This window comes from Pipra filicauda, unplaced genomic scaffold (assembly GCF_003945595.2).
Source record: "Pipra filicauda isolate LSUMZ 115617 unplaced genomic scaffold, ASM394559v2 scaffold81_size6448238_pilon, whole genome shotgun sequence".
NCBI classification, from domain to species: domain Eukaryota; kingdom Metazoa; phylum Chordata; class Aves; order Passeriformes; family Pipridae; genus Pipra; species Pipra filicauda.
Window position 1 is genome coordinate 20,211 of NW_024104998.1, and position 20,864 is coordinate 41,074.

General features: G+C 37.0%; 1 protein-coding gene across 2 annotated transcripts in view; it reads right to left on the reverse strand.

Annotated features, from left to right (window-relative positions):
- EMB (embigin) overlaps nucleotides 1-20,864 on the reverse strand; it is a 24,548-nt gene continuing 3,684 nt past the window's right edge. For both annotated transcript variants that reach the window (XM_027745664.2, XM_027745665.2), the window contains exons 2-10: nucleotides 19,904-19,987; nucleotides 16,877-16,966; nucleotides 14,644-14,815; nucleotides 13,393-13,481; nucleotides 9,787-9,911; nucleotides 8,558-8,840; nucleotides 7,724-7,754; nucleotides 5,807-5,865; nucleotides 1-4,279 (exon numbers count right to left, since the gene is read on the reverse strand). In XM_027745664.2, the coding sequence (XP_027601465.1) occupies nucleotides 5,823-5,865; nucleotides 7,724-7,754; nucleotides 8,558-8,840; nucleotides 9,787-9,911; nucleotides 13,393-13,481; nucleotides 14,644-14,815; nucleotides 16,877-16,966; nucleotides 19,904-19,987 (917 nt within the window). In that variant the 3' untranslated portion in view covers nucleotides 1-4,279; nucleotides 5,807-5,822. The remainder of the gene's footprint in view (nucleotides 4,280-5,806; nucleotides 5,866-7,723; nucleotides 7,755-8,557; nucleotides 8,841-9,786; nucleotides 9,912-13,392; nucleotides 13,482-14,643; nucleotides 14,816-16,876; nucleotides 16,967-19,903; nucleotides 19,988-20,864) is intronic.

Sequence of the window (20,864 nt, forward strand, 5' to 3'; positions counted from 1 at the left end):
TTTACTCTTACTTTATGGTTAAATTTATTGAAATTATTTCTAAGTACAGTATTATCAATTCACACTACTTATAACTACTGTCCTCATTATCTGATATACATCAAACATAAAGAGGTATTTCCATTTGCTTAAACAATACAGTAAAACAACTCAGTGAGCAAAGAATATAAAATCAGAATGTAAAATACGGCAAGTGTGAAAAAAAACATTAGGCTTAGTAATCTTTCACTAGAAAAATAGATTTTGCTGTCAAGTCTCAGAGTAAACTTTTAACAACATGTTGCACAAGAGAAAAAATTAACTACACTGAACAAATTTCTTCCTTTAAGGCACTTTTACATAACTTTTAATGTCAATTTGAAAATAATTCAGCAAGTCAGTTGACAGAAATATTACACTAGTAATAAAAAAGAACAGAAATCTTTCTTTGGTTAAATGTAAGGCTGAATACAAAAATAAATCAGATGTAGTTTCTGTATTGAAGAAAATACTTTTGGCTATGAAAGAACAAACAACTACAAAAGCAAACTCAGTCACCAACAGTAAATTTTGACAAATCGAGACTTTCAGTAACAAACTCTAAAGTTCAGAACTTGGGTTATTCGTTCATAAAGAATTATAAATGAATGTTCTGGTATAATGAAGTAACAAGACTAACTGCTTTAAACTGCTGGAGAAACACTTGCTAAGCATACAACTTATAATGCTCTTACGAAGACATCTCATTTGGCTTTGTGTTTTCACACGTCCAAGTGCTCAGCAATGGCAGATTGCTTTCACTTACTGCACAGAACTTCCTACACAAATACTGAGTGGCACAGCTGAAAAAAGTTTTCTCTTACAGATTTGCACTTGGTCTTTCTTATATATGTATAATTGCAAGTCATCTCAGCTACTGCAGTCTGTCCCTCAGAAGCCCTATTTAGTGCTCCTATACGGCTCCTTTCCGTGTCCCTACACCATTCTCAACCACTTTCTTCCTCACTATTTTCACTTTCCTATTTTTGGGGAGCTTCATACTAGAACTGAATCATGATGTAGCTAACTGTGGTCAGACGACATGTGCTGGGTAGCTCAACACTTAAGAGACCACTCAAACTCCCCTACTGAAGACACCCATCAGTTTAATCTTCCTTGCTCAAGAGTCACCACTGAAAAGTTCTGAGGCAGAATTTAAAGGCAGAATATAACCCTCACTTGCTCTGGCTGAAAAAAGAGGCATATGGATGAAGATTTCAGTAGTAACATCAATTATGATGGTGTTTCCCCTCTGTCTGCCAGGACTACATGTGTCAAATGACCTACAGCTGATCAATTATGCTGACCTACTGCACAGTAATTCTTAGGTCTCCATACTAAAGAAATATTCATACACTTCTATCTGAACCCACAGTTTGAAAACTGCTGTAATATTTGTCCATCTTCACTAGGAATTTGGTCTTGCAGCTGCTTGGGTCTACTTTGGATCTAAGGACAAGAAGAACTTGCAGTGAAGCAGTTTGAACCACTAGGAAACAGACCTTCAGGATTCTGTTGCAGACTTCCACCTTATCCTCTTAAGAAATGGGTAAGGCTTTTGTTGTTATGAAAAGCTGTAAGATATCCCCTCTTGCAAAAAAAGATGGATTTGATCTTGGAAGACAAGATCTGCCAAACAAATGTAATAGTTACTCAGTCTATCCACATAAGTCAATTATTGTTTGTTATTAAAAGTAATTCAGTGGATCCTTATACTTAGCTCTAACTGCTTTTGAAGGAAATATCTTCAAAATTGTTTTGGTCCTCATTTGGTATCATTTGGCTTGAAGGAAGTAAAAAAAGAAAATCACTGCCTAGAGCTTTGCGTTTTTTTTAAGCTGCCAAATTTCTGCTCCATTGAAGGCTATGTCTGCAAAATTCAACAGATCATAAAAAGAATGTTTTTAACATATACCATACACATTTCTCTAAAGATAAATTTCAAGACTTCCAGAGCTCCCTGAGATTTCTGGACCAAAACCAGTGGGGCTTATGCCTTTGAATTTCACCGTTAATTACGCCAATTATTTAATATTTCTCAATTAGTATTATTTGTTATTTTCCTCTGTAAGACAGCCCAAGAAAGTTTAAACCTAGGCAAACATCCATGAAACAAAACCGCTCACCAAGATGAAAAAAAAATTACCTGCAAACCTAAAAATAAACACCAAACCCCTTGCAGACATGGCAAGCAGAACATGCTAGAGGCAGGTCAAGACAGAACTACTGGTTCAGTAGCCAATTTGACCAAACTAGTATCAGTCCTGATAGATCTATGACATGCTGCTTCTAAAATCCATGCTTAACCCCGGGTCTCCCTGCCTTCAGCGCAGCCTTACTTGCTAATACCAAAAACCCATCTATTCATGTGACTTCCCTATGTTAACCAGGACTTCATACCAGAATTTCAAGATCAGGTAGGAATGTTAAGTGAGGGTAGAAAGATGTTGTTACTATTTTTGATTGAGAGATGGGCTTTTTTCTAGACAGCCTCATTTGAGCCTCATTTTCAATTGCAAAATATGTTAGTGCTGTTTTATTCAGAATCTAATTCTTGGATCTGTAAGATTAATTTTTTTATTGCTGAACTTCCTCTAAGAAACAACTTTCTACAAACCTAAAATGTGTCAAACAATATACAGAAGTAAACCTTCTAAAGCGGGAAACATTTACTTGCTGCAACAAAAGTGCTGTTATATCAATGACAAATTCATATAAAAACTGCAAATGCATTCTTGTTTTTATAGTGCATAGAAACTCCATGGCAAAATACAATAAACACAGTTATCTAAGCAAGGGAAATCTTTACCGGTGTTCATGTCTTACAATCACCTAATGCTTATATACTTCTCACTGTTGTTTATTTCAACTTTAACTTGTAGTTCTTAAAGCTGGAAAATGAAATATGAAAAGCAAAATCACATAGATCAGACTGCATTTTGTCTCCCATCCGTAACAAAACAGTCAGTGCTAGGCTTTTTTTCAAACGTGTGAAACAAAAAAAAGGAAGGTAATTAAATCTATTTTATGTCTTCATTGTGTTCCTTTATGTTCAAAGAAAAATGACCAGTACAAAAAAAATGCTATTTAAATGGTTTTTTCCTTTTACTTTCTTAGAGAGTCTGCAAATGCTGCCTTTTTTTTTCTTATGTTTTCATTGGGAAAAGAAATTTTCCTGAAGGCTTTAATTTTCCCCCCTCAAAATTCAAGTTTTACTTATTTTTCTTCTGGATTAACAAGCAAAAGCAACTAAAGCAGCAAACTGTTTTCCTATTAGCTGAATACTTTTCAATTGCTGGATGCATAATGTATTATGGCAACTCACTCTTCTAAAGCAATATCATAAGTCATTAACAGTAGTGGTAAAATTTTTGTGTAAGAGAACTAGTGGTATTCATGTTGCTTTATTCTACTATCCTGAAAATTTTAGCGGCTCAAGACCCTTCCTGTGCTTTGCAAGGAGTTTAAAGAACAACACAGTTTGCTGAAAAAAGCAGAAGTACCAACTAGACAGGATGTATAATCAGAACCATGTAAGTATATTCATGAAAATTCAGTGTTCTGTATAAATTATTATCACAAAAATGGTTCTGCAGCCCCAGACAGTGCAAGCATAAGGAATTATTGCAGTTATAGTCTGAAAAGGTACTGTATCCCCCGTTACTTCTTTCATCTACTCAAATATCTGATCTGTACAGTATTTAAGTGTGTAGCCTATTACAAAGTACAGTATAGCAGCATTCAGAATGAGGCTAAGAATGAAGACATTTTACTGTTCAGAGCAAATTGCAACTGTTAATGTTTCATTTAAACCGCGATAAAGATTCCCCTATCACCATTTCTTTGGTAAAAATGGCTGTTTGCTTCATCAGCTAGTAAAAGGCATTTTCTTTTGTGGAAACACGTTTTTAGTCTTACATGTCCAGTTTTATAAAACACACTCTTATATTAACCATTCATTCAGTGAATGCAAGGTTAGTTCCAGTTTAAGACATAAAATCAAACAGATCAGTCATAAACTAACAGAAAATCTAATCACAAAAAACACCTTCTAGTAGTGAAAAGACAAACGTTACAGACAGCAAAAGTCTAAATGCAATACAGCAGATTATCATCTCTAAAAAATGAGCAGTTTCACATCATCTTTTTGCTCATAAACATAGAGGACTTTACTTAGAAACACAGTGAATGTTTAAAATGCATAGCTGCATACATCTTCTGTAGCTTTGTAACAATTTCCACTTCTGTTGGTTTAAGTCTCCTGTAATAAAAAAGAATAAACCCATTGCATTATAATAGGAATTCTACTATTTTCCCGCTTAGTATTTTCCCATATTTATTTGAAAATAAACTTCATTCTGCTCCTCTCCCCACCCCACCAGTGAGGAGGCTGGGGTGGATAAAAGGAGTTGGGACATAGCCAGAGTAGCTGACTCCAGCTGACCACAGGGATATTCATCTCATATGGCATCATTTTCAGCATATAAAGCTGGGGGAGGAAGGAGAAGGAGGAGGGCACATTCAGAGTGATGGTATTTGTCCTCCCAATTAACTCAAGTAGCTATTATGCATGGTGGAGCATGATGGAGCCCTGCTTACCCAGAGATAGCTGAACACCTGCCTGCCATTGGGAAATAGTGAATGAATCCTTTGTTCTGCTTGTGTGTGCAGCTTCTGCTTTCCCTATTAAGCTGTCTATATTACAGCCCACGCAGTCACTCACGTTTACTCATCTGATTCTCTCCCCCATCCCATTAGAGAGCAAAAGTGGCTGCATGAGGCAGAGTTGCCAGCTGAGGCTAAACCTGAACATTTAGGGAACATAAGTCAGAGGAATCAAAAGTGAAATACCATGCAGGAAACCTAGGAGACAATATAATCTTGGAACGTAATTTTCTGGTTTCCTGATTCATTACTCTTTTTACATGAGCTTTACCTGACATTTCTCTTTCTGTTCTTTAAAACAAAGGGTATGGGAACAACCTTTATTCAGGTAGATGGCTTGCGATGAGGATAAACAGTATCAGCACTGATTGTCATTTTGTGAATGCAAAGTCATTCACAACTGTCATCTACAGATGAGAGTTTGAGGTGCCAGATGCAGAGGGGAAATAGAGTGTGTAGGATTGGTCCTCAACCGACAGACCATCCTTTGACAAGCATTTCCAGCTGGCATAATTAAAAGCAGCCTATAATCGGACTGTAAACAGGGTAGAGAATCAGGAAGTTCATTACATAGCTTTCACAGGGCTACATACCCTCTGCTTCCTTATTCTACCACTAATCCTTTTGAGTCACCATCTATTAAGCTCTGTCTTTTTTCCTAGACTGCTCTAACCCTTGTTTCATCTCTCCAGTACTGTCGCATTCCCTGCTTGCTATCAGATTTGGATCCTTCCTCCATAAACTCACTCAACATCCGAAATACAGTCTGAAAGAGCAGGATTTTGAATACAGTAGCAATTCTTATGCATCTCAGCACCTATCCTGGGCATTCACAGGACTGTTTCATGATCACGAGCCAAGCAGTTAAGCTGGTCAACCTAGGTCCCATTTTAAAAACTGCATGGGTTAACAGAACTATTAAATCACAATGACAACAGAATAGAGTTAAAAGGATTTGGACTTGCTTTCTTGCTTGACTGTATTTTGTTTCACCCAAACAATGGTTCAACTACTACATTGCTACCACATAAAAAACAGATTGGGATGGCACAGTGGACTTCTTTGTCCTAGTATTAGGCTGCTCAACAGAAAAGCAAACTCTGGTCTCTGTTTCAACTCTTACCTTTTCAGGAACTGGATTAAATTCTTCTGTGGCTAGCACTACTGCCTTCACGTGATTTACTAGAAGAAAAAGAGGTTGAATTCCAAAACTCAACTTTAAGTGTAAGATACCACAGTTATTCCAGTCCCACAACCCAACCAGAATACATCTCAAATGTGTTAGATTTTCTCTTTTGGCATATGAAGAAAAAAAGATTAGAAGAAATTAAGCAACCAAAATAGTGACTCTTGAAGTCCTTCAATCAAGTAGTAAAGACTCAACTCAGTCGCTCCCAAAAATCCCAGAGAACTCTGGGCAAAAGTTAGAACAGTAATAGCACTCCCAAATGATTCCTGCAATATCACTTCATTCAATATAAAGAATTTGTACTCAAAATGAATACTCAAGCAATATACAAGCAGTAAATACATAGCTCAATATTCTCAGAACATGGAATGAAACCAACATATGATTACTCCTTCCAGAGTAATTTCACCTAGTATATGGTGTGGATCACAATCTAAGACTTGAGTTAAAAATTCTCTTGCTAAAAAAATTTTGTGAATCACGAGGCTCCCACCTATATAGCTGGATGTGACATTAAAATTATAGCCTCATCAACCAAGTTCAGGTGTATTAGTCATCCCACACATAACAGAAATGTTCCTCTGGAGCCATTTTCCCTGGTACACAAATCTATATTCTAAACAGCCAATAGTTGAAGTAACATTCAGTTCTTGAAATCAGAGAAGAACAGTTAAATAAATATTCCTCATATGTTTTTATCTAAGACAGAATTCCACAATAAAGATTAAGCAGAACCGCATCCCACAAGCATAAAAACATTATTTTAGTGCACTAGTCTATATTACAATCCTAGTTTAATACAGTTTCAGAGGGTTTACAAGAAGAAGGGCTATGCATAAGGACAATCATTCAATTTTCAAACCAAACACTGAGCCAAGTAATAGCATACTGTATTCCCAAGACATACTGCCACTTTGTACTATAATTGAGTTAGAGCTTTAGATATGTTCAGATAAGGGCAAAAGCACCAAAACATATTTTCAGCTTGTGCCGGCAAAAGGAATGAGAAAGTGAATACAACACAGGGAAACAAAGGTCGCTGCAGACAAAAATTCAAGGAGGGAGGGAAAGACAGCTGCTCAGAAGAAAAAAAAGGAGATAAACACAGGAGAGAAGCAACTGCAGGGAGAAAATCCAGAATAGACTGAACAGACCTAAAAAGAGGAACTGTTAGGAGACTTTCCTCTTGTTTTATGGTGTAACCAGGCCAGATGAGGCAACTGGGCTTCAGAAGATGGGCAGAAAGTACAGCACCCTAAGGATGGGGGAGTCAGCATGGGAGCACAGACCCTCAAGCAGCAGAACAGCAGCCCAAGTGCCTACACCTGCTCCTTTGCTTCCAGCAGTGCAGATGGTCCTGTGCCCAGAGAGCCCAAGTTATCAGTCCCCCTGAGCGGTTGGACTTAACCACCAAAACAGCCAACAAGGGCAGCTCCCAGAACCCCAGCAACTACAAGCTTTCCTAGGGGAGTCAGGGCTTCGACCAAGTGAAAGTGAGAGAAATGTATGTTAGTAGGGACAATTATACATTTTAAAAAAATTCTAAGCCTCTTCTGGAAAGTTACCACCCAAAAGTTATTTCCTTGCAAGTTACAGTCATAACGAGGACACATGGTGCTCTCAATAAAAAAAAAAGAAAAAGAAAAATAGCTTAATCTCAAAATCAAGTGCCAGGTAGAAAATAGAGCTCTGCTCTCTTTGGAACTAAGAAGTCTTGAGGAAAATAATAAACTGTACCTCCACATTCATCATCATCCCTTACCAACTAGTCAACAACAAGGTAAAACTCTCTTCATCAATAATACACAAAAGAAAAAACATTTAACTCCAGTATAGAAATTCTTTACTTACAGTTTCTCAGTTTGGTCACATGCCTTTCCACCTTCAGCAGAAGAGATAAAAAAAGGATTAAAATCTCAACTTAATAAACAATAGAAAAATTCTGATTTTGTGTATTGTTTACTCATTTTTTAATGAAAACAAAACCTTGTTTTTTCATTCTCCTACTTTTCTTAGATTTGTAACTCAAATTATCTTGTTACTCTAGTCAATGAAATTACCTCCAAATTTTTCAAAAAGCTTCTTTTGATAAAGTTTTATTAATCTGATTTTAATACAAAACATGTTATATACATAGATTTATACATTTCTGTATTATAAAATACTGATACATGCATGTATGCATTAAAACACATATATACGATGACTTTACATATATACAATTTCTCTTTCATCTTGCACATCTAGTTCTGTTCACTCCTAGTTTGCCTTAGGTTCAGCAACCAGTTTTACTGTATTCTGGTTTAACGCCTTTTTCCTTCTTACTCCATTTCTCTAAACAGATTTCTCCCTTCAAAGCTCTTATGAGTTGCTTCCATTCCTAAGCGTTCCCCAAAAAAGTACAGCCTCTAAATTCCCTTGTATTCCAAGGAAAAAAAATCAGCACTAAATCAAACCCTTTATGGGAAAATGTTGCTTACTGAATGCAGTTTGCATTTGATTCAGGACTCATGGAAGAGATTTAAATATCTAAAATAATGTGGTGTTCTAGAAGAAAGTATTTTATCAGAAAGAAATGATGTAAAATTCACATTAAACTTCATATATGAAGTGCTGTGGGTCATACCTCTGACTGCACTTTCAATGGAAAGCTAGAAATCGTTAAAAAAACTCCAAACAACTTACCTGTACATTTTCCTTTCCTTTTCGAATACAACTCATAAAGGATAATGGTAGTCACCAAAATAATAACTTCAGCCACAATTGCTATGAAGGGTTTGAGAGGTGCCATGATGGACAGAACTTTAAGTTCCATCTTCCCTTCACTTTTCCCTAATTCGAAAACAGCTTCACACCAATATACACCAGCATCTTCCTTGGTGAGCTTGAGTATCCTCAGACGGGTTACATTGGCAGACAGTCTAGAAATTAGGTACTTGTCTGTCCACAAAGATTCATTAATGATAACCTGAAAATAAAAAGACATTACAAGTCTTATTAATGTAACAAGTGCTTAATCAAATTGTATAATTGACAACTAGTTCTATAAAGAGATGTAAAATGGGTGAGGAACAAGTGGCATTTGTGACACGATTACTCCACCTCCAAGGGAAGGATTTATCTTAGGTGGCCACCCTGGTTCCCCTTGGATTCAAAGGAAATATGAACTTTCAGTAGGTTAGTTGTCTGATCTTTTTTATTTCAGGTCAGCTAAAAAGGTACCTTTGGCTCTATTGACTCTCTGATGACAAAGGTATCCTCAGGTGCCAGGATCTAATGCACAGCTTTCACCACAGCACAAAGCATAAACTTTCATGGGCACTGAAGTGTGAACACTGGGAAATATCCTGACAGTGCTACTCTCCAGCAGTATAATGAAAATAAATCTATTTAAATCCTCTCAAGAGCCCTCAGAAAAGGGCTAGAACACAGTGGCTATACTTCCCAGAGAGATCATAGGCTAGGAAACAGATTACTTGTCCCTGAAGGAGGAAAAGAAGGAACATATTCGTGTCCTCCCTCAGTCCTACAAGATCTTACAAGTCTTTGACAGTGTGTCCCACTGTAAGATTTTTTTGTATCAAGTGGCAAGATTTGAGGAATATAGCCAGCATAAATACAGCAAAACCAACTCTCTCAAGACTCACCTTATCTGTTTTACTCTTACATGGTCTACAGGAATATGGCAGGGACTTTTTGGAAAAGAAACAACATACGAACCAGAAAAAAAAAATCTACATCCCAGTAACAATAATTACTTCTAAATACCACATGTATTTTTTTCCACATACAGAGTTAACTTTAAAGTTAATGGAAATGCAATTTGTAAAGCCTCCAATCAAGAGCCATCATACTTTACGAATTGTCTGTACTTTGCCACACTGTTTTGCTTGGTCAACAGATGGAGACCTTACCGGCTTACTTCCTCTCATCATATACCAGGTCCAAGTCATGGGAGTAGAGTCACTTTTACAAACCATTACAGCTGTATCTTTTTCATAAGTGATTATAGGTTTTTCTCTTGCTTCAATTTTCGGTACTAAGAACAAGAAGGAAAAGTTCACCAAGTGAGAGATACAGGTTTGAATTAGTGTTACAAAAAGAATATATTCAGGTATGTATTTACAGTAGTCTATTCACTTCTCTTTCACTTAAACACAGATGATTCTATCATTCATGACATGATATAAATGAGGAGTCATTGCATGCTGATATTTCATACACAGAATTTGTAAAGAAGACTATCAGAACCCTTTTCTCAGTTGCTGTGCAATCTTAAAAGTTGCCATTAATACCAAACACTAAGTGATAATCAGACTGTGATTTCTACCCTTGCCCATTTCCTCTTTCCCTTCCTTGATATCTGTAAGCTATATGCTTCAGTTTTAGTACACTAGAAACAAACACAGAATTTTCCTGCAGTTTCACTCAATCTGCAGAAAGTGACAGAAGTCTATTCCAACCACAGTGCGACTACATAATCGTATGTGGCAAGCTGTGCATGCAGAGAACTTTTCCAAAATTAAGACAAAACTGCAAATTGTAGATCTGTAGTTACAAATATTTACTGAGCTTAAGCAATGACTTTTGGATGCACAACAATAAATAGGATTTTTGGTCTTATCTTGCTGAGGACAGAATACAGCCAACAAGAAACAAGACATCAGTTTAACTTCAGAGCTACTTGCCCAAGCCACTTTAACTACAGGTATCCCACAAGCTTTCAAAAGCCCAGGAAGGCTGTTGAATGTATTGAGGCTATCCAACAGATACTGTTAGAGCTTAGCAATTACATCACGCTAGAGTATGTATTTCCCCTTCCCCCTCCTTTCCCTCCCTATTAGGATGTTCACCAACATGTTTTTCTCAGATCCAATTACTTTAAATTTTTCTTAAAGTTTCACTGCTCTACTTTGTACATGCAGATCCAGTACATACTTAAAATTATACTGATTACACTAAACAGGCCAAGTACTTGCTTGCAGGAATTATGAACTTGATACAAACTAAGACTGTTCTTGTTCCCCCCCTTCTTGACTAGCCAAGTACAAACTATTTTTCCCAAAAAAGTTGACTTCTCATGTGTATTCAAACTTCAGAGCTTCCAATCCAGAAACATAAAACCAATTTGTTGATAGTTGCTTTCAGCCTCATTTGCTGCATCATACATCAATCCAGCCTCATTACTAATGAAGTCTTCTCACTCCATGTGCATGTATTATCATTCAACACTACCCTTAGGAGTACTGGTGGAGTATGTTCACTGCTGTGAGTAAAAGGGATGACCTCACTAATAACTGCTGCCACCTCTGAAATTTAGAGAAGACAAAAGGAGGTTGGGGTAAACAAAAAAAGGAACAAGAGGAAACAAACAAAAACCACATATACTACCCAGCACAACAAGCTTATGTGATAGTCAAAAAGATTCAGCCATGCTGATCAGTGGCAAAGCAGAGCTATAGGTATTACTAGCAATACATGTGAACACATTAGCCATGATTAAGGATATAAATATCCACCATGAGTTCTGGGATCTGGTTCTGTAACAGTTGTTAATTTCTGAATGTGCAGAAAGAAATAATCTACTCTGTCCCAGGCATTTTTCCAAGCAGATCATACCAGATTTGGTGACAAAACACTTCTGCTGCACCGACAAAAATCAACTGTTGAAGAGACAGACAGCTGTTAGTTAGCACCAGCATTTACACCAGTGAGATTTCCATACTGTTTTAAAGACCAGAGCTATTTCATAGTGCATGTTCCTCAACAGCTGCTTAAGGATCCCCAAACAAAGGGCAAACACGAATTAATCTATTCTACCCTTTTATAAGCTTGCAACACTTCTCAACACTAAAATACCCATGAATGTTCTCTCTGTTTAATAATTTGAACTTCCTTTAAATATCTCATTGTCTGCAGACATGAGTAAAAACCTAACTCCACAAAACCTGCAGGGTTACACCAGGTCAGGAAGCAGGGGGAAAGGAGAGGAGAGGTAATACATCCAATCATGTCAAACTGCCTAGTGGAAGAGCTATAGCAGTTAGTTACAGCAGTGATGACTTTAGCCACTGAGCTTATACCAACACATTACTCATCTTTCAGTTTCAGAACTGTTCTTCCTGCATTATTGACTGGAAGATTGAAGGACTTCTCTTTCCCATTTCCTTCACTCTTGCACAATCATAGAAAGTGTCAAGCCATACTTTTTATGGCATCAGAAGTGGTGGCATTCAACCATTGTGAAGCAATTCTCCCATCTTCTTATAATAAATCAACCAGTCTTATGCACTGTTCTGGAAAAAACGACTTCCCTATTGAGCCATTGCTGCCCTTACTGAACTAGATATTATATACTTTCAAAAAAAAAGGTCTCCTTGGACTTTTTTCAATCGAAACAGACATGGTTAGCTACTCAACTACTCAACTAAACCTTACCCACATACTGACAGGAAAAATACATAATCATTTTCAGACATTAAAAGGCTTGAATAAGCTACAATTTTGTCTTCATTCAGTATTGCAAGCTAGTCTCCACTGGCGGAAGGTCTGAAAGCAGGTGTCAACACTAAAGATTTGAACACACATGAGGTTTGCTCAAGTCATATTACCAGATATCCCACTGAACAAAGGCAGCTTGCAGCACTAAGAATCAGTAAGCCCTGCTAGTTATTTCAGCTGAGGTTAGGATATTGATTGACAAGCCGGGGTTTCTCAGAGCCTGTGCTCAGGGAAAAATCTCTCAGGAAAATCTGTATATCCCTCACAGATTAAATGCTTCCCTTGCTCTTTGCAAAATTTGGGTAGTGGGAATAGAGAAGGGAATAACTCTTGTGAGAGTTATTCACCATAACAGTGTTGTGTACTAGTTTCATTTCCACATATCTTCCATTCACCTACTACTGTCAGGGATAACATTATTGGAGAAGAGAACACAGAGCAGAAGAAAGGGCATGCATACTGCCCAATGAAGCACCTAATTGTTCGTGTGAGTGCTATTCTTAGAGAGAATAAAACATGCACCAAAACAGTAATTTAGTGTTTAAGAAATACAACTGAAATTTAAAAAAAATCTGCCTCTATTCTACCAATCTTTGCTTCACATTTAACACCAAATCTCAGACCAAACTTTCAAGTTACTGGCTCTGCTTTTGGAAGAATTTATCTGAGACACCATCCTTTATTCCCATCCCCCAGAAAGTGAAGAGTATTCACTCAGGCTCTACGGATGGAGAGGGAAAGGGGGATCAGTTACTCATTAAGGAAAAAAAAAAACCCAGACCTGTATGTTCTTTTGGTTGTTAGAAAATTTTTTTAAAAAGGTTTTTAGCTTTTGTCTTCCTTCCATGCTACAGAAGTGACTTTGAAAGTAATTCTCACTTAGCTTGACCTTATTAGTCATTACTTATCAAATTAAGTTCCAATTTCCATACTATCTAGAAGCCATATTAATACAGGTTTGTAGTGGTCAGGTGAAACAAAAATTTAATAATCAATAAAAATTAATTAAATACAATTACCATGTAAATTAAACGTAGCACTGATTTCTTCAACGCCTTTCAGAATACAGCTGTAACTTCCCATCTTACTGCTATCCACTATCACCAATCTTAAAAAAGAAAAAAAAAAATCACCCATTTGCTTTTTGCATGTATTTCCTTTTGTCTTACAACTATGAGTGACTGCTAATTAACACTCTAAAGAAAACAGTTAAGGATTAGTAGCAGAGAATATACATCACTGAAACACTAGAATTCAGGTTTAGTGCAGTGCAGAAACAGCATGGCATTTTTAAGAAAACAGAAGACCACAAGAACATAAATATTATTTTCACTCTTCACGGTCATAGAAGGCCAAAACATCTTTAAGCAGTATGATCTATATGTTACCAAATCAGAAACAAGTTCACCATGTCAACTATCTAGCATATCCTATGTAGAACTTTAGAAAGAACAAACCATGGAAGTAATCTACTCTGAAACCTGTCAGTTCAACACAAAAAAGGAGTTCTGAAGAGCTTCCAGCATCTTCTCCACTGGCAAACTATAGGTTTCACTGGCACTTTGAAAAAGACCTGCATGGCTGTGCTTGTGTATATGTATATCAGAAAAGTGACAATCACATTGTCATATTTTCTATCACAGAAATTTTATAAAAGTATTATTGCTGTTAAGAAACCTAAGCTATACAGAAATGAACTGGAGACACCTGGTTAAAAATGTGTAAACGACCTAATTTTAAAGAACAACAGCAAATTGTATTAATTGTAGAAAGGTTTCTATAACATTTGAGTTTCTGTAGAGGTTTGAAAGAGTTAAGAAAACCTTCAAACCATCTTTAGTGTAAAGCTGATTTCTTCTCTGTTTTGCTAATTATGAAGGAAAAGAAACTAGCCATTGACGCTTTCCAGACTTCTGCAAAGCAGCAAGGACGTGAAAAAGACAAATGTCAAAAGAGAAACTGCTAAAATACCTCAATCTCAGACTGATATTACTACTTTACTTACTGAACAGAACTACTCAACCTCAAAGAACTGTGTCCTTATTTATGTTCTTTTCTTGCATTATGTTCTTTTTCTTGTTTGTTTTTTTTTTTCCCAGCACTAGAGGAAGAACTACCTGCACCCTTTCTCCTTTCCTGTAGCTTCAATATGATGATTAATCTTTGCATTTGGCTCTTTTCCAATATATACATGACTAGTATTGGGCAGTGTATATACACGTGATAACTCTTTAGAGCCTGCAAGTCACACTGTCAAGAATGCTACTTACTTGATGCTCCAGCTGTTCTCAGTTTTACTGGTGTGACTGATTGTTTCATTCCCCCTTTTCCAAGTCACTTGAGGATTTTTTAAATAAGAATTCGGATCTAATTTGCATGAAAGTTCAACTGTACTTGCATTGGCCAAACTGATATTTGTTTCCAGCAAAGTACCAGAAGGACCTAGAAGAAGTTTAAAAAATTTTTACTGAAAAAACAGATTTCTTCATGCTTGGGGAAGAAGAGATTGGAAGATTGTGTTTGCATATGCAGGATTACAGTTGAATACAGAGCACTACTCATACTTTACAGGGTAAAAAAAAAAACCTGCAATGTACCTCAGTAATGTTCTTAAGCCCTGTTATGATACACAAGCATTACAAAAATAACACACTCCATTTTGTAGGTAAACTTCCTAGTTTACCTACGAAGGGGTCTATTATAGAAACACAGATACTCATTTCACTGAAAGCAAGGTAGATTCATGCGTTTACATTATTTAATCAAAAAAAAATATTAAGTACATAGTAAGTATATAGAAAGTGATATTAATGTCAAGAAGAGTAAGCTATAAATATCTGTAACCCTCAGGATTTTAGACAGTTGCAGATTTTATGCTATTGAGATCACAGCCATATCCTAATTCTAGGGAAGTTGTTGATAAAGTCCACATCCCTAACACTGTTGGATCACAGTTGGATCTGGTCTTTCACACTTCATATACTCCAGCTGAAATCAGATCATCTTCAAACCAATCTATGGCTGCCTTTGCCTTCCTGACAAGTCAGTAGAATTACAATGTGAAAATATTCCAATACAGTAAAAAAGCATGATAGGTTTTTGCTTCTAACAAGGTTCACACATATCCAAAAAGTAGGCTTTAGACAGCAAGTATCTTCTGACCCATAGAAACAGCCTTTTATAAGAAAACACGTTAAACATTGTACCTGTTAGCAATGACATTTTATTCCATAACTGGCCTTTTCTTTCATGTCTTCTAGATACAACTGTGGTTAGTCCATCTGAATTCTTCATGAAAATTTATTCCAAGCATCACCCCAATCCTAGACAAGCCCTGCAGTACTTGATAGTCAAAAGAGTGCAGTTGTATTTCACAGCTTGCATTCTTTCCAAGAGAAAAGGAAGCTTTAAAATACAGCTCACTGTCTTAGTAACGCAAGTCATACCTAGTCAACAGCAAGGCCTGTAGAAGCACCAGATACTTCTCAGTACAGAATATAAGTGAGCTTGAGTGGGTCTGGCAGAGAAATTTACAACCTGAAGAACAGCATGTCCAGAACTTCAAGTCCCAGTCAAAATATTTCAGATCTGCTGAACTGGAAATAAACTTAGAAATGCAACACCTCAGCCTTTCATAGCAGAGCAAAGTCAGTTATTGAAACATTTATTAGAGTGATTACACAATAAATGACTCAAGCATAACTCTGCTTGTTGAGGTTGTTTATGATGAAATTTTACAAATGGAACTGGTTTCACGGCAGAAAAAGTCTTATAGTCAGATTACACTGGTTAAAATAGAATCTGTACCTTTTGAGATTATTTTAAAGTTAAAGCCACCCTTTAAACGAACAGAACAAGGAAACGCTATGATATTGAAGATAAACCACTAGCAAGACTGACATCTGGGGCAACCCTGTACCAGGAGTGCACGTACCATAACAGGAAACAGACACTACACCTTAAGTTTCCTGCCAGAAGAAAATACAGCATAAATGCTGCACAATTATATCCTTAAAATATCATGCCAGTACTTTGCAAACCTTTGAGAGATTTCAGTTTTTCCAGCTGCCCAAGAAATTAATTGGAAAATATTATTTGGCAACTGGAAACTTCACATCTTCTTTAGGAATGGGTTTACTCTTACCTTTTCTCCATTCTTTAACTCCTGCAACGCTGCTAAGCTAACACCTGTACCCTAGCTTACATGGTCTCTCCAAGTGGATTCACTAGTACAAAAGAACTGTTACTTCAATTGATTTAGAGGAAGAGATAGGTATGAATTGTTTTTACTTGCAGTTTTAATAATCAATGTAATTCTCTACTGCAAAACAGTTGTTAGAGCACAATAGTCAATGGTAGCATAAACTTATTTTTATTTTTTTACTGAGCTCATCACATGCTCACTCTGAGCATCTTCACACCTTCTACAGCTCATATGAAAGATTATCTGTAAGCACAGGCATTGGATATAAAATAATGGAAGACAAAAAATAACACACTCACCAGGTAGGAGTATCTCAAACTGCAGAAAAGAGCCATTAGACTGGTGCTCCTTGCTTGGCTTCTTGAGATTTTGTGTGGTAAGATCTGGACCTAACAAGGTTTGGGGCAAAGCAAAGTAATATATTATTCTATGTAAGTAATCACACAGCAGCATGTCAATAAGGTAGTGCAACCATTACTTATAGCAATCTTAGGGGGGGAAATAATAACCTTGTCAAATGCTGACTATTACAGAGATCCTATTATATACCTTGTGAGTTAACAGTCAGAATCTTAAAGCAGCAGTGTTGTGGGGTTGCTGTTACAGCAATTATGCTATGCTAGAAGATGGTTTGCAGCTTTATTTAATGCTCTAATTGTGAATGTCAATACTCTAGAAACGTCATTACTGTTCCACAGCCTGATTCAAGAAGTCACTTATATATTACAGGTGGATCCTAGAACCATACAGGACTACATCCATGTTTAAATAGTTCCTGAAAAAGCAGTAAGCTTTAGAAAAATAAAGAAACAGAGGGACAGAACACTGCCATTCCCAAAGCCACTACAATTTTATCATACAGCCAGAAAGTCTAGGCAAGAACACCACTAGAATATGTGATCCACTAGAACATAGAGATCCTCACTGCTCCACAAAACTTCTATTGTCCTATCCAGGAAATGCACTTCCACACAAGAAGAATATCAATATCAACCATCATGTGCCAGATTAAAAAATACTCCTTTTGTGAGGAAAAACTACACTTAAAAGGTTTACTATGTTCTGCAAAATCCCTTTTCAGAAGGACTATGGATCACATACTCTGCAGAGAGTATGCGATCCTTTATAAAGCCCTACAAAGCTTAGCTTGATACAGCAACTGTAAGCACAAACAGTCTGTTCCCATCACTTGTTCACATGCTCAGTGTATTTCAAGAACAGAAAAAAGCAAATTAATAAACTACAGCTCTAAGAGTTGTAGACCAACTACAATAATCTTCTTTTAATTTAGTGATGACACAAGGGAAACAGATCCCCACACCTACCCCTACTAGACACACTAAATGTTTTAAGCCACATCTTACATGCTGGAAAATAATTTCTCAGATATTTCATAATGCATTGCAGAAATACATGAATAGTAATTACTGCCTAATCATACAGCATTGTAAGAGAAAATTATTCTAGATTTTGTAGAAGGAAAGGGGCTTCATAATCTCTCCTGTCCATGGATAGAAAAGATGTCTACTCATAACTGAGAAAATAAGAGGAATTGGACTGCAGCTTAGTCTTCTTGCTGAGAGAAGCACTGGGTGGCAGAGTTGATCACTGTGCAGTAGAAATAGTACCTCTGAAAGCCTAGATCTCGGCGTAATTACTCCTTCTCCTTTCCTGAATAAAACAATGAACTTTCACGTAAAGTTCTTAAACATGTGCCTCTCAGCTCAACACTGAAGGCAGTTCCCGCTAGTAGTTTGCATCTAAAGGCATAAACAGAGGTACCACATGCCTTTCAAGTTGTTGGCCAGTTTCAGAAGGCATCATGTCAGCTCATAGCACAAGGAACGCTCTACAATAGGCAATCAACCTTTTGCCTGGCTTGTTCCACCTGTGCTTTCATATCTTCCATCAAGGTTCAACCAGTTTAAGGAAAAAAAAAGCTATAAAATACTAAGGTGGTTGGTATGGACGAACAGGGCATGTTGTTGAGAGCAGACTGTTGTGAACCTCAACTGGCAGCCCAAAATGACTTTTTAATCAAAGGAAAGCTGTCCCTAGCACTAGTCACTAAGTCCTGTTGCTCTAGACAAGAACACAAGCAAACCTTGGTCTCTGCCCAATGGAGAAACAAACTAGTACAGTGTTTACCCACGAATTAACATGTAAAGGCTAAAAGAGTTCTGGCAAACCTTAGCCTGTCTGTGTGCCCAAACACTCTGACAACATGCCAAGGCTGTCATGGATTACCTGAGTTTCTGTCAGTCTACTACACGCATCACCTGGTTTGTTATTAAAATCCCTCATGATGACATATTCAGAAGGCACCACTGCCAGTTCATATGGTAGCTGTTACCCATCCACAAAAAAACAGACAACCTTTAAAATGTCTTGCACTCCAATAGGATTTTCATACTGACCTTTCATCCTTAATTCACATATCAAATGAAAATAGCCAGGTGAGGTCATATTATATGAAATGCTTCTGTATCTTAGCTCCTATGTCTATTTGTGTTTATGTATGTAGAAAGTTACTGAATCTATTAGCTATTGCACTCGTAGATATCACAAAGCTAAAAAGCTCTGAAGATGAACAGCAGATAAATAGCATTATCTCCAACAAAAAAACCCTGCGGAGGGAGCAACTTGTCATAACTTGATTGAGTTCATGTGCAAATATCACTTGCCATTTTTGATTTGCACTAATCAACATGAGCTTTGGTACACTGCTGAAATCCTCCTTCTCTGATCTTTACGGAGAAATAAGAGGCAGAATCAACAATCATTTGTTTCTTCTCCTGCCTGGAACTTATTCTCTGCTCCCTGTCAAAACCACAGTTAAGGCCCAGCAAATAAAAGCAGAAGGGACAATAGATGTTTTTGACACAGCTGTAATTAATAAAATAGATGGATGAAGGCAGCAGGCACAGTGATGCAAGGGCATTATTGCACCTTTCACTAATACAAGAGCATAAGGAGCCCTCACATGAAAAATTATCAGGTCTAAGTGGTAGAACACTCCTGCAATGGTACTACTTCAGGCATTGTCCAACCTCCAGGGTCACTGCCTGCTTTAATGGCATATATGCATAAGGGCAACAGGTCACACAACTAGCAGCTGGATAGCTTTCTCCAGTACTACAGATGCTTATAACACTTAATCTCTTGAAGCAATGGCTTTAAAAGGCCTAGATGGTATATCTACTCTTGTTTCTTCTGAAAAGTGACAATTTTTTATTTTAAAAGACTTGAGTATGAAACATGCTACATAATAAATACGTATCACTAGGGAAAAGTACTATAAGTTTAAATAGAAATAAAACAATTACCAGATGATTCATTAAGTCCAACTTGCATCTTAGTCAAGGAGTTCGCCTGAGACTGACTGGCATCTTGTGTTGTCATAACTGGATCTAAAAAAAAGTTTAAAGAAATTTAATTTGAGTTAGAAGCTAGTTCATGAGAAGGATTCAAGCAGAAGCTCCTCACCTCAGCATTCCTTCTCCATTTCTTCCCAAGTTCTGAGCATACACATAGAAAAACGCACAAGGACTGTTTTTCAGTAGTTCTTTAGCTCACTTTAGCAAGAAAATATTGAAGAACAGAGGTAATATCAATTTGATCTCTAAGTTCTGTATACAGCTCTTTTCCTGTAGTTAGTCTACAGTCAAGCAAAGCCATTCTTCAGAATATTACAGTAGCCTTTATAAACTGTACTCCTGAATTTTTCCTGGGCTTAGACAACCACTGACTCTAGCTGACTACTTTTAACATGGATTAGCAGAATTGCTAATAGAATAAGGACTTCATTACAACCTTAAAAGTCTAGCGTGATCCAATGAACAAACCTTATTTCCTCCTATTAGCACCTTGGTAAGCAAAACAAAAGACACCTGTGTCAAACACAAACTTCAACATATAATACTAATGATGATTTCCATTTTCCTTAACACCACTACAAATCTGATCCTCCATCTATAACAGCCAGGTAAGACTCTAGGATTTTGCTTTATGCTCTTGACTGGAGAAAGAACAGCAGGGGAAGAAGATGACTTCCTTACTTTAAGTCTTTGTTTCACACTTCTACTAAGAATTCAAGGTGTGTAGATGTTTTAGAAGAACAGAAATGTTTGGTCCTTCCTTTCTGTTTCCACATTTGGGTGGCAGAGCTAGTTAGCACAAAATGAACACTATCTTCACATGCTAAGGTATTGCAGGACATATTCTACCACCACAGCACTCAGAGTAAGGGATTCTGCCTGTAGGCACAAAGGGCAAAAAGAGCACGTC